General features: G+C 39.9%; 1 protein-coding gene across 1 annotated transcript in view; it reads left to right on the top strand.

Moving 5' to 3' along the window:
• The window catches only part of ift80 (intraflagellar transport 80 homolog (Chlamydomonas)), a 63,233-nt gene that overhangs the window by 27,504 nt on the left and 21,101 nt on the right, over positions 1-14,628 (top strand). The window contains exon 9 of the mRNA XM_061827268.1: positions 12,351-12,530. Within this exon, the coding sequence (XP_061683252.1) occupies positions 12,351-12,530 (180 nt within the window). The remainder of the gene's footprint in view (positions 1-12,350; positions 12,531-14,628) is intronic.

Below are 14,628 nucleotides of genomic sequence, written 5' to 3'. Positions count from 1 at the left end.
GTGGCAGATCCTGCCCAGTACCCTGCTGCCTCACAATGTGTGTAGGGGTAGGTGGCGGAGACAATGTACCCAGATAACACAAAACACATTACACTTCAGGGAAGATTTTTTTTGTTGTTATTGTTGTGCACATACTTTGATGGCTAACTACACTCTACACTGGTACAGTGCCTTGTGAAAGTATTTGCTCCCCTTGAACTTTTCATCCTTTCGCCACATTTCAGGCTTCAAACATAAAGATATATATTATTTTTTTGTCAAGAATCAACAAGTGGGACACAATTACGAAGTGGAATGGAATTTATTGGATATTTAAAACTTTTTTAACAAATAAAAACCTGAAAAGTGGGGCGTGCAATATTATTCGGCCCCTTTACTTTAAGTGCAGCAAGCTCACTCCAGAAGTTCAGTGAGCATCTCTGAATGATCCAATAATGACTGATGATGATAAATAGAATACATTTATGTGTAATCAAGTCTCCGTATAAATGCACCTGCTCTGTGATAGTCTTAGGGTTCTGTTTAAAGTGCAAAGAGCATCATGAAGACTAAGGAACACCCCAGGCAGGTCCGAGATACTGTTGTAAAGAAGTTTGAAGCCGGATTTGGATCCAAAAAGATTTCCCATGCTTTAAACATCTCAAGGAGCACTGTGCAAGCAATCATAATGAAATGGAAGGAGTATCAGACGACTGCAAATCTACCAAGGCCTAGCCGTCCCTCTAAACTTTCACCTCAAACAAGGAGAAGACTGATCAGCGATGCAGCTAGGAGACCCATGATCACTCTGGATGAACTGCAGAGATCTACAGTTGAGATGGGATAGTCTGTCCATAGGTCAACAATCAGTCGTACCCTGCACAAATCTGGCCTTGATGGAAGAGTGGCAAGAAGGAAGCTATTTCCCAAAGATATCCAAAAAAGTCTCGTTTAAAGTTTGCCACAAACCACCTGTGAGACACACCAAACATGTGGAAGAAGGCGCTCTGGTCACATGATCAAACTTTTTGGCCACAATGCAAAAGGATATGTTTGATGTAAAAGCAAGAGAGCTCATCACCCTGAACACACCATCCCACTGTCAAACATGGTGGTGGCAGCCTCATGGTTTGGGCCTGCTTTTCTTCAGCAGGGACAGGGTAGATGGTTAAAATTGATGGGAAGATGAATGGAGCCAAATACAGGACCATTCTGGAAGAAAACCTGTTGGAGTCTGCAAAAGACTTGAGACTGGGACAGACATTAATCTTCCAACAGGACAATGATCCAAAACATAAAGCCAAATCTACAATGGAATGGTTTACAAATGAACTTATCCAGGTGTTAGAATGGCCAAGTCAAAGTCCAGACCTGAATCCAATCGAGAATCTGTGGGCATAGCTGAAGACTGCCGTTAACAAACGTTCTCCATCCAACCCAGCTGAGCTCGAGCTGTTTTGCAAGGAAGAATGGGCAAGAATTTCAGTCTCAATGTGCAAAACTGATAGAGACGTACCCCAAGCGACTTGCAGCTGTTATTGCAGCAAAAGGTGGCACTACAAAGTATTAATGCAAGGGGGCTGAATAATATTACATGCCTCACTTTTCAGGTTTTTATTTGATAAAAAAGTTTAAAATATCCAATAAATTTTGTTCCACTTAACAATTGTGTCGCACTTGTTGTTGATTCTTGACAAAAAAAAAAAATATATATCTTAGTTTGAAGCCTGAAATGTTGCAAAAGGTTGAAAAGTTCAACGGGGCCGAATACTTTCACAAGGCACTGTAGATGTGGGTGTATTTTGAATGAGAAAGTGGCAGTTTTGTCTAATGGACGCTGCATGTAATGAGGTCTTTTTATAGTGAGGGAGGGCTTCATGTATTTTAAGGTGAAATCAAGGTTTAAGCCATAGATCGACAGTTCTGTACTATATTATTCTCAGTGTTCTCATGTTTTCAGCACTTCAAATGTATTTGTTCACAAACAAAATAACGAACTACATTTGGTAGGAGACTTGAATGTAAATGTAAATTTTTGGTTTTGGGTGGTCAGAGGTTGGAACACATTAACATTGGAACACACTTTCCCATCCACGTTTGTGAGAATTTTTCATTTTAGGTATGTGTGATTTGAGTTACGAGTGTGGTCTAAGAACAAATTATATTCATAACTCAGGGCACTACTGTACAGTAAGACCCCCACTTGACGTAGCCTGTTTGTAGACATGCATAAGCACCTGAACAAGTGATTGGTTCTTTGTACCTTCTTGACACGCTCTCAACCTAATAGACATTGTTTTAAAGTTTGGCAAAGGGTCTAATTTGTTTTGACCCCTTTGTTGCGTGCCAAAACATAACCAAGTACTCAAATTGTGAGTGTGTGTGTGTGTGTATGTGTTTGAGAGAGATTGTAAGCACGTGTGCATAGTTGGTGCTAATAGAATTCTGCTGTCCAGCTCACAGCTGTGTCTTGCTGATGAGTCCCAGGAGGCCCCAGCATGTGTCTATGGTTACTAAGTTGAGGCTCCAGCATGAAACCATGTGCAGATCATTACTCTCTCTCCCTCTCGCTGTCTCTTTCCCTCCTTCTCTCCTACTCCCTCCCTTGCTCCCTCTCTCCAATCTGCTCTCTAGTTTGCCCCCTCCCCCTTTCCATTGTACTACCAAAGCTCCCAACTTGTGCCACTCTACTGATACAAGGGTCCAGAGTAGACTATCTGTCCTCACAAGGTACAATTCGTAAGAAAGACATTTGTACATCTCCCTGCTTGTACTTCTTAACTTTTAAACATTCCTTTGTTGTTATTTGCCACTGAAGGTCGCAAGTGTACGTATTGTACTGAATACTGAGTACTTGAAGAGATGCAGAATTGTACTTCCCTATGTGGTGTCATTTTCTCCCCTGCTCAAAATGAAAATATTTTAGGGAAACCACATGAGACCAAAAATTCAGATTTAAAAAAAAAAAAAATCTGCGAAGATCGCATTTATTTTGTAAAACTAAAAAAGGTGAAATGTCTTGGGTTGAACAAGGTCTATTTCAGCATGATAGTTGACCCTCCTATTTGTTCTTTAACATTTTTTTCTGATAGTAAACAATGAAAATGACAAAAATCCACCACAGGGTCAAATGGAAATAGGTTGAACTAACCTTTCAGTGGTTTAAAATGAGGTCTTGCATGGTAGAGCTTCAAACTCGGAAGTTTTGTGTGACATTAGAGGTATTTGTTCCCCAAACGCGTCTTTCAATTTCAGGTTATAGGAACTCAGGATAGATTAAAAAAAAAAAAAAACTACAAAGTAAGTGACTAGCTCTATTAATTCTATTTCAATATAATGGAAAGTTGAATAAAAATTGGTTTGCATTTTTTGTGCTTGAGCTAATACCGTGTAAAGCAGTTCGTATAATGTAAAGTTTTTTTTTCACTCAAGTATAAAGTGGCTAGCCATTGAGTATAATGTATGAAATATAATGGTCACACGAGAAGTGTGGACTCTACAAAAAGGCATGACTCTGCGGAAGAAGCCCTGTCAGTCTTATCTTTTAAGGCTAGTTCCCAATCAGATGTTTCAACACGTATAGGTCTCAGTGGTTATGGACTTAGTCCGTAGCAACGCCTATCCTTGTATTTAACTCGGTTGTGAGTAGAGGGGTCACTGCAAGCTGACGTTTACAAGTCCCCATAAGATTAATAAAACCCCATCCAAAGCAACCTCCCCAAAACAAATGGTTTTGTTTATAGTCCAGCTCCAGCTCATGCTTGGACCTTACAGAATTAGTTTGGTCTTAAAAGAGAAGCTCGATGTCAGCATTTTCATACACACCGTCTGTTTATCGCCAAATACTTGTATATATGTCTAGTGTCGATTACACTCGCACATGTGTGTTGTGTTTGTGTGCGAGGATTTACACTCTGTACCTGCACTGCCAGGTCCTGTCTTGTGCGCACAGCCCCACAGGCAAACTGAAGCCAGCTGGCTTCGCTGAGTGTCATCCAGCTGTTGTGATTTATGCAAAGCTGTTAACCCTCAACTAGTTTGGCTCCCAATCATGAGATATTCAGTTAACAAGTTATCTGGCTCTTCTTTACCCTTTCTGTGCTGTACCTTTTTTATTTTCTCTCAATTTTGGTTTTTATTCTGCGAAGTTAGTTGTTTTCATTGGCCATGTTATGTTTGTTATTTTAGATTGCAGGATTATGCCAAATTTACCTACTTAAACTGAGAGAAGGGCGGGTTCATGGGTCAAGCAAAAAGCCTTTAAATGTAGATGCATAGATTTTAGCTTGGCCTTCTCATCATTCTGAGAGAGCACTTTTTTACCAATTTCCAAGTTTTTCACAAAATAATGCATACATCTTGATTGATGGTAAATAGCCGTGTTTGCTGGTTGTCATTAAATATGTATTTTTTCTCCTTGGAGCTCAAAGGCAGCAGCAGTCATTTGTTTATCAAAGATGGTGTTAAGCAGGTCGAAGCAATAAAACGCCCATATCCCCACCCACCAATGACTCAGGAAAAAAACAAATCAGTCTAGACTAGGTTTACTTAGCATGCATATAAAGTAAGGTTAGAGGGGTTGACCCAATAACATCAATAGCATTTCAAACAACTTTCTTGAGTTACACATGTGCCAGAGATGAAGGACAAAAAGGGATTAAAGGTCCATGACTTCTCTTCTGATTAGCATTTTGTTGTGCATCAGTGCCTAGGTAGTGGTGTGTCTTCTCCGACAGATATTTAATGCCTCATAGAGCTGAATCAGCAGATAGTTCCACTGGGAGCTGTTAGTGCAGACATGTGTCATTAAACCCTTCCTGGCATCAGCTCCAAACCAGCCCCTTCTACTACCCCCTTTAGCAGGACCCATAGATCCCAAAACCATCTTACATAGGGCAGATGGTTGAAAAAAAAATTGTCAAAATAGAACTACTAGTAAGAGCAACACATTTTTCCAGGTAAGGCAGTTGAGAAAAGATTCTCATTTTCAATGCTGACCTACCTGCAAACGGGAATTTGATTTTGTACCAACCCTAAAAACACAAAGAAAAATAATACACCTATGCTGTTTCCTTTTTAATATACTTAGTAGAACAGTTTTTCTGTGAAGGATACACAATCATAACTCAAACCCATTTGAATTAGGGCTATAGCTTGTAATTGAGTGGTCTACTGATTTACTCCTTGATTAATCAAGTAATTGGATTAAAAAATGATTTAGCATTATTAAACAATGGTATGCATGTGATGTACAAGGTATTTTTTTGTCCACTTGTTTTGCCATCCTGTTGTACAATAGTATCTGTGACTTTGAGTGTGTACGACTTTAAAAGTCAGTGTGTGGCGTGGTGAGTGACTTGGGTGTCAGCGAATAAAAGTACACAGTTAGCCAGTCTCCATGTTCAGGCGCTCGACATGAGATGTGGGCATCGGCAGCTCATGTATGAATGTGGTTATTATGTGTTTGTTTTCTTACTGTTCAATAAAGTGATTTAGGGCAACAATAGAGAGAAGGTGCAGTCACATGACACATGCCATGAGTAATGATATACAGTACAAATACAAATGTATTCTAGTGCATTTACATGACAGTCTGGTTAAAAACTGCAAATTTTTCTGTTGTTGAAAAGCAAAGCAAATGAATTTATAGCGCATTTCATACACAATATACTCAACAGGATTGGAAGCATTTGAATACAAAGAGAAAAATAAAAAGTACAATAATTAAAAGAATTAAAAAAAGAATGTAAAAGTACAATTAAAAATAACATACAGTGGAAGAAATATTAAAAAGTGGAAATATTCTTAAAAAACAAGTTTTCTCAACCTGGATTTAAAAACATTCACACTTGGGGCTAACTTCACCTCTGTTGGCAACTTATTCCATTTCTGTGCAGCATAATTGCTAAGTGCTGCATCACCATCTTTGCTTTGGACTCTGCACTCCACGATTTGACCTGAGTCTGTCAATCTGAGAGCCCTACTGGATTTGTATTCCATTAGAATCTCTTTCACATATTCAGTACCAAACCATTTAGTGATTTATAGACCAGAAACAGAGTTCTAAAATCTATTTTAAAGCTGGTTAAAGCAAGTGTAAAGATGTTACAATTTAAGTTATATGCTCTGACCTACAAAGCTGCAGCATTCTGAATGAGCTGCAGCTGTTTAAAGCTCTTTTTAAGGAGTCCATTCAGAAGACCATTACAATAGTCTAGTCTACTTGAGATAAAAACATCGCTGAGCTTTTCATGGTCTGCTTGACACATACAAGCCTTCACTCTAGATCATTTCTTCAGCTGGTGAATGGCAGTGTTTGTGATTGATTTGACATTACTGTTGAAAGGCTGGTCGGTATCTATCAGAACCCCAAGGTTTCAAGTACAGATGTCAAAATCATAACTGTTCACGCTCTTGTCAAGCCAGTAGTTAGCGTTGGTAGGTTGTAAAGCAATAGAAAAACAGTTTTGTCCATTTCTAGTTTAAAAAAACAGTACAAATAAAGCTGGTTGGTAGAAATGACACCCTGGTGGGGTGAGTGATTCCAGTCAAGTAGGGTGAATGAGGGTAGATGCTCGAATAGCATCGGGACATTTTGTCAGAAATACTTCTGCATCCCAGAGGATCATTTCTGCAGCTCAGCACTCCAGGGTTTCTCACCTACGTGCAACTAACGTGTGTGTGTGTGTCTGAGTCACATTAACACGCACGTGTCAACACACACAGGATATATACGTGGGTGTTTTTTTGCTTTGAGCTTTAGAGCAATCGTCTCAGGTGTAGGATTACCATACCTCGTCTTCTGCCGCGACACAAACACTTGAGTGTGTTTGTCTACATACACAGTTTTATATATGTTGTCTAAGTCTATGAGCTCATTGTGAATTTGAGGGATTCCCCACCCCCGCTTTCTCCCTGCGGCTCGGCTACACGTCATGTCTGTCACCTTCTCTCTGGCCACAAAGCTGCCCATTATAGACGGATGAGGGGTTCAGTGACAAGCTAGAGGAGTCCCACACCCAACATCACACTGATCCGTCATACACTGCTTCTGCATGTCGGCTTGTTCCCTTCTTTCCGTACTTCTATTTGTGCGCATTCCCACCATTTCATTTCATTGTTAATATTTTCCCTCTTATTTTTTGTTACTCCATGATTGCAGTAGCCACATAGAAGGGATAGGGATGTTAACAATTAAACTAGTTGTTTTTCCAATATGAGGTAATCGCTCGCTCTTGCTGTGTGTATGTGTGTACAAACACACACATACACAGTAGTACCTCTAACTTACAAAATAAATCTGTTCTGGAAGTCGTTGCATAATGTGAATTTTTCGTAAATAGAGGTGTATTTTACATGTAATCATACACTCATCTCACTGTGGATAATGACGCTTTCTTACCAGCGTTATCCAGCATCTTCACAAGGTCTTTAGCTTTAGTTCTAGGGTTGATTTTTCCCATTTTGGACCAAAACATGTTCATCTTTGGTACACAGAGCCCATCTCCTTCCTGCGTGATGTGATGGGTGGTCATTCAGGTCATTTAATTAAAAAAAATGCCCTGGAACCTTTATATGCCAATTCCTATTAAATAAATTCACCACAAATGTCCATGAAACCCAAGGTGTCAAACATACTCCTAAATCTTTGACACTCATTTTACACCCCCACTCCCCCTTCAGTTTTCCTTAGAACCCAATAAATATTGTATTCAGTAGATACTGTTTTTAGAATAGCATATTGGTCAAACTTTCACACTTTTTTTTTCTTCAAATATTATGCAAGTAGACAGTCTACATGCAAACAGCAAAATATGGGAACTTGCTAACAGGTTAGACATTTTTGGCAAATGAATTTATTAAGTTGGACCTTCACTCAGTAATATAATTTAGCTGGCAAGGGAACTGTATATTGCTTGATAAATCTATTGTCTGACAGAATGAACAGGTTAAGTGTGACAGCATCCAACTGCACACATATGATAATAGTGTAACTATGAAACAACAACACATGATCTTGCGTATCAATTATATAATCAGATGGATACATGTAGGATCATTCAGCTTTGGCAGTGGTCTGCGTTCTGTTGAGGATTGTATTTTATTCTTGAAATATTTTTCGTCACAAATCCAGGCATTATTGAAAAGCATCACTTTATAATACACACATGCAGCTTCACTCTTAATAGTGACTTTACAGTCACTGAAATTGTGACCTTGCATCTCCCTTTCTTTGTGTGCATGCGCACCTCAGACTTTTATTGTGAGTGTGTGTTGTCGTATTTTCTGACATATACTTAATCTTAAAACTCCAGTGTTCCAAACGTATTTTTTGGCCTACAGACACATGTATGCACAAAAAACATTGTACACAGAAGACAACCACTCTGTTTCACACACACGTTGGTTTGTTGGCTGACTCTTGGACAAGTAGAACTGCTCAATGTGTTAAAAGCATTAGGTAAGCATGAATCCAGCAGTGCTCTTTTTTGGCAGGTATCACATGTCCTGCTACATTACAATCTCTTGTATGCGTTCAGCCACATCCATCAAGACATCCCTTCCCCCTTTCCCCCTTGGGTGCTTTAACACAGAGTGGACCATCTCAAGACGTTAGCTGCAGAATAAATGACGTCCCTCATTATTGCTGAAACCGGCCTGAACTTAAACGCCTCCCCGAGTACAACTCTACTCATGTGAATTTTAAAAAAATATGAATAAGGAAAATTGTTCCTGGTGTGATGAGTGAGGAGGCCAGGTGTTGAAGGCAATGGGAAAATGGAGAACACAATTACAACACTATTTCATTGAAGTTTACAAACTGTCTCTTGTTCATATTGCCGTGCTGTTCTTATTTTTGCAGCAACTATTTTTAGCCCCAATATGTCATTAACTACTTGCTGAGAAATATTGTGTTTTGGAGAAAGGCGGACTGGGTAAGATCAAAGCAACTAACCTGTACCGGGCCGACTATTACCTTTTAGCCCTGACAAAAAGAAACGCAGAGGAAATAAGGCCAAGGTTTACATCCTGCAGCTGTGTGTGTATCAGGAGGGGCACAAAGTGAGATTCTTTTGTCCAAGCGTGCCACAACTCTTGGTCCGCTGAATAGCACTTATCCCTCCACTAGTTGCAGGAAAAGGGGTACATTTAGGCTACCAGTAGCACTTTTCTCCCATCAAGCAGTTAAAGGTTTTAAGGTGTTTTCTTGTTCAATAGTTAAGGAAACCCTAGTCCAGCTCTCATTGGTCATAGGCCAGACAAAGAGCCCAAAAATGTTTAATAGCACAAAGAAAGCTATGAATTTTCAAGTTTGATGCAAGCCCATTATGTGCCTTGTATTTGTATGTGTGCACATGTGGATGATCACAGAAAGCATACACAGTGTACTGGTATGTTAACACAACAACCACCTTGTAAAAAAAAAAAAAAAACCTCTTACCACATTTACATTTGAAAAACAATAAGAATGCCTTTATTGTCATTGTAACAGGTACACAGAATTTAAAGTCCTGCAAAAATGACTGAACACACTTGTGCACATAGTAGCCATTAGTATTGGTCGTTTGTAAAGAAATACCGTGCAGAGTACCCCAATTTTGTGTCCTCCCCAACGAAACTGTCTTTTGAATACACTTCCTAAACACGTTTGGCATTCACATGAACACTAATTAATACAACTATTGGATGCAGTCGTGACACAAAGTAGGATATGCTGGAAAAGTACAATATGTAACAAAAGATGTATTTCAGTCGCTGATGGCCACTTCACTCACCAGGCTAGGTTTTAGTCATAGACACTGAGCCACAAAGATGTACAGTATTTCAAATTCAAATTAAATTTTATTCTTTGAAGTAATCCCCTTGAAGTGCAGTCCCAACGTTCGCTACCACACTATCTACTTTTCCTCTCATTTTTTTATGCGCCTCAGCAAACACAAAAACCCTGAGCGGTTCCTTTAGCCACTGTGATCACCATCAGACGTCTGTCATCCATAGATGTTACATGTCTTATTGAAAGAATCAGATTACCGATAATCTTACGTTTACATTCCCATCAGAACACTTGCGTTGGCCTCACAGTTCTGAGCACCGGGTTCAAATCACGGCCAGGACTGTGTGGAGTTTGCATGTTCTTCCCGCCTGCGTGGGTTTTCTCTGGGCACTCTGGTTTCTTCCCACATCCCAAAAACTTGCATCAGTTAGGGGTACTAAATAGCCCATAGGTGTGACTGTGCGTATGGGTGTTGTCTGGTTCTATGTGGCCGGCATTGGCTAGCAACCAGTTCAGGGTGTACCCCGCCACCTCCCCTTTGATAGCAGGGATAGGCTCCAGCACTCCTGCAACCCTTGTGAGGATAAGCGGCTTGGAAAGTGAATGAATGTTTTTGCAAACTTACAATGAACATGTCAATAAACTTATGTTCTTATAACTACACAAAAAACTACATTGCTAACCGAACCAAGCCAACTATGAATTTGAAAGCCCGCTTCCAACTTTATTTCATTATTTTTTTTTTTTTTTATTCACAATGATAACCCCGTCTGTTTTTCTGGGTATAAACATAAACAGTGTGTCTAACTTGTCTTCGCTCTACATTGCCCAGACCACTTTGCTAACACCGGTGGTAGGTGGCCCATGAGGATGCTGTCATTGTCAAGTACTTATATGAATTGTGCCATTGGATGTAAGCAGCCAGTAACTCCTCACTCATCGAATCACATTGCAAAATGGCACAAAGTGAATAGTTGTATTATAATGCCCTAGGTAAAGGGCATTGGGGAAAGGAGTCACCACTGGATTTTAGTAGCTTTTTACTGAACACTTCAGCTGCACACACCAACTCTCTAACAAGGAGCTGCTTCTCGGCCATACTCACTTGCCCGCCTACTTCTACCTTACACCACCCCCCTCTACTCTTAAAGGGATGCACTTATGTCATGTGCACAAAGACCACATCAGCAGTGCGCAATTGTGTGTCTGTGCATCATAGAGGGAACGATGCACAAATTCCCGCAGTCGTGGAAGGATTCTATATTCATCATGTGCAGCACCGTCTTGATGTCATTCACATTTTAAAAATGGGTCTCTTTGTTGACCCCCTTGAACTTTGGAAAGAGTGCAGGAAAAAAAATTCATACTGAGCCAAGATGGGTGAGGTTGCGCCACCACGGTTATGTTTTTCTTGGCCAGGAACTGTCGGATGCTCAGGGCAGTGTGAGAAGTTGCGATGTCATGGAAACACTGCCATGATTTGTGCTGCAACAACTTCTCGTCTTTCCTTGTGTGCTGAACAAAGCAAACACTGATCCACTCTTTGTGGGCTTGCTGGTTGATCTTCTTGGATAAATTAAAACTTGTAATTGTTTCACCATTCTTGGAACATATTTGACACACTTTGTACACAGTTTCATTCTGCTGTGGCTCTTTTTGACTGCCTTAGTTGGGCATGAGCACTGGATACGTTACACTGTTCCCGTTCCCATTACGACCCAGAGAACACTGACTTCCACCTAGATATAACTGATTCAACCACTAGGATTAAAAAAAAAAAAAAAAAAAAAAATGTTCACCCATTTGTTAGCAGCCCACTTTGTGGTTGGTAATAGTGTTGTTTGAGATTACTCACCAAAGTGGGATGGCTCCGTTGGTCATACACCAACCATCCACATAGTTGTGTGGAAATCGGTTTGTCTTTTTTTTTTTTTTTTTTTTCATATGGTTGCAATCCAAAAAAAGTGTATGATACATCTCCAAATTATGTTTTGGTTTTTGTCTGATACACAACTTTTATTTGCGTTTTGGGCAAAACATCAACAAAACATCAAATCCAGATCGATACATAGCCTCTTGCTCATGCTTTTTGCTTGTCAGTATAAACATTTTTGTTTTGTTTTTATCAATCGATTGATCAAAGCTGTGTCTCAGGGAAAACAAGTCTAATTTGTGGGGCTATTTAAAGGATAATATTTTTGATGTGACACCTATACTGAGCTACTCCTCAGGCTTTACCACTAAATTATTTCCTATTAAAAAAAACAAGGTTGTACTTGTCAGAGCTCTGTTTCTGCCTTTCTCCCTGCCCCTTGCACGTGTGATGAATGAGTAAAGCAGAGCACATGTTTACGAGCGCAAGTGCTGGACCTGGCAGGGCCGAGCGCTCCTTCCATGTCTCACAGTTCATCTCGGCTCACTGATTGACTGGCTGTGACTTCTTTCCAGCAGAGTTTACATTCTGTGCACGGCTATCTGCTCTCACTCATATGCCTCTCACCTCCTCCATAAACGTCTGTTTGCTACAAAGCACTCAGAAAAGAAATCACATTTGTGGCCATCATTGTTAATGATGATATTCCTCCTCTTCGTGCAGTGGTCCTACGCTTTGGAGAAACCAAACACTGGCAGCGTGTTCAGCCTGGCCTGGTCTGCTGATGGCACCCAGGTGGCTGGGGCCTGCGGGAATGGCCATGTCATCTTTGCAAATGTGGTGGAGCAACACTGGGAGTGGAACAACTTTATGATCACCCTTACCAAGAGGAAAACCATGCAGGTAGAGGAACATGCTTATACTCTGCAGGCACTTCATTTGGTGTGGCTGCCCAAACTAATGAAATTCAACACAACAGATTTATTGAAGCTTCTTCCTTGTCATACATTAGTGAGCACAAACCTCTGCCAAGGTTGAACAAAAGTCAAGAGTGTAGAGTTTTTGTCTGTCCATTTGTATGCTAACAGATGCCTTCCTTCCATCACAGAGAATGATTTTATGATTTTTGATTTTCTTATGGAGAGACTATTCCTTCAAATGAAAATGCCATAAGACAAACAAAAACTGTTTTTTCCACAATTGTTGGTTGTGCATGTGTGACATAGAAAGCCACGGATAACCATTGATGTGCATGTGCGTCATGGCTGGGAAAAGCCAGGCAAACAGACAATAGGTGAACTAGGATTCAGGAACTTTTGAGAGAAAAGGGTGGGGGGGGGGGACTCCTTCAACTATTGTCAAAGACGAAGTGAAAATGCACTTTTCAAATGAAAATTCAATTTATTAAGGCAGAAAAGCATACAAACCTTTCTTACTGTCTGTGAAAAAGTAATTCCCCCCACGACACTCTCTTGTTAAATCACAAAGTCACTGTGACTAACCACAAATTTGGGAAAGGTGAGTTCAAGTTCACAAAACACACCCAAACCTGATTACCACCATACTTGTTGAAGAAGAAAAAAAAACCCTCTTAAATAGAATCTCTCAGAGAACTTTAAGTAGTCTCAAGAACCAATGCATCATTCCATGATCCAAAGAAATTCAAGAAGAAAAAAAAGATTGAAATCCATTTCCAAGGCCTTCGGGTCCAACGAACCACTGTCAGAGCCATTATGCACAAACAGAGAAAACTGGGGAACAGTGGCAAACCTTCCCAGGAGTAGACAACCAACTAAAATTACTCACAAGAGTGCATCCAGGTCACAATAGAACCTTGAACAACATTGAAAGACATGCAGGCCTCGCTGGCTTCAGTTAAAGCCAGTGTTCATGACTACCTTAAGAACTTTTGAAAGAAAAAGAAAGTTTGATGATTTGAGACCTTTGTGTGTGATCAATATGCAAAAAAAAAAAAAAAAAAAAAAAACAGAAATCAGGGAGGGGGCGAATACTTTTTCAATACGTGTAAAGAGGTGCAGCAAAGCTATAACTAAACCATCTTTTGGATTTCAATGTACTGTCCACAGTATATTTAAATATACTGTATGAAGCAGAGTAAATATCTTTTGCGAGTGATCAGATCTGCAAATTGTGACATAAAAACCAATCAGGATAAAATGCAAATCATTGGCTGATAGCGATCAAGCCAATAAGATCAGTGTAAAGTCTACTATAGAGTCGTGGCCAAAGGTTTTGAGAATGACACAAGTATTGGTTTTCACAAAGTTTGCTGCTTCCCTGATTATAGATATTTTTGTTAAATGTTACTATGATCATCATAGACCTCCGTTGATCAGCGTTGATCATGAGATGACATCCTAGTTATGGGTGGTGTTACTATGATGTACTGAAGTATACTGTAATTACAAGAATTTCATAGGTGTCAAAGAGTTTTAATGACTAATGAAATTGATGCAAAGAGTAAATATTTGCAGTGCTGAGACTTCTTTTTCAAGACCTCTGCAATTTGTCCTAGCATGCTGTCAATTAACTTCGGGGCCACATCTTCACTGATGGCAGCCCATTCTTGCATAATCAGTGCCTGGAGTTTGTTATAATTTTTCAGGTTTTGTTTGTCCACCCTCAATGAGATTAAGGTCTGGGGAGTTTCTTGACCGTGGACCCAAAATATGAACGTTTTTCTCTTTCAGACACGTAATTACTATTTTTGTCTTATTGCAAAGAGCTTTATCATGCTGGAAAAGGAGTTGTTCATTACTAAACTGTTCATAAATGGTTGGGAGAAGCTGTTCTTGGAGGAAGTTTTGGTACCATTCTTTATTCATGGCTGTGTTTTTAGGCAAAATTGTGAGTGAGCCCAGTCACTTGGCTGAAAGGAAACAGCACACATGAATGGTCTCAAGATGCTTTGCTGTTGCCATGACACAGGACGGATGGTAGCACTCACCTTGTCTTCCCTGGAAAAGCCTTTTTCCAGATG

The sequence above is a fragment of the Syngnathoides biaculeatus genome, chromosome 8 (genome assembly GCF_019802595.1).
Source record: "Syngnathoides biaculeatus isolate LvHL_M chromosome 8, ASM1980259v1, whole genome shotgun sequence".
NCBI classification, from domain to species: domain Eukaryota; kingdom Metazoa; phylum Chordata; class Actinopteri; order Syngnathiformes; family Syngnathidae; genus Syngnathoides; species Syngnathoides biaculeatus.
The sequence above is the reverse complement of the archived record's forward strand: the minus strand, read 5'-3'. Positions and strand labels throughout refer to the sequence as shown.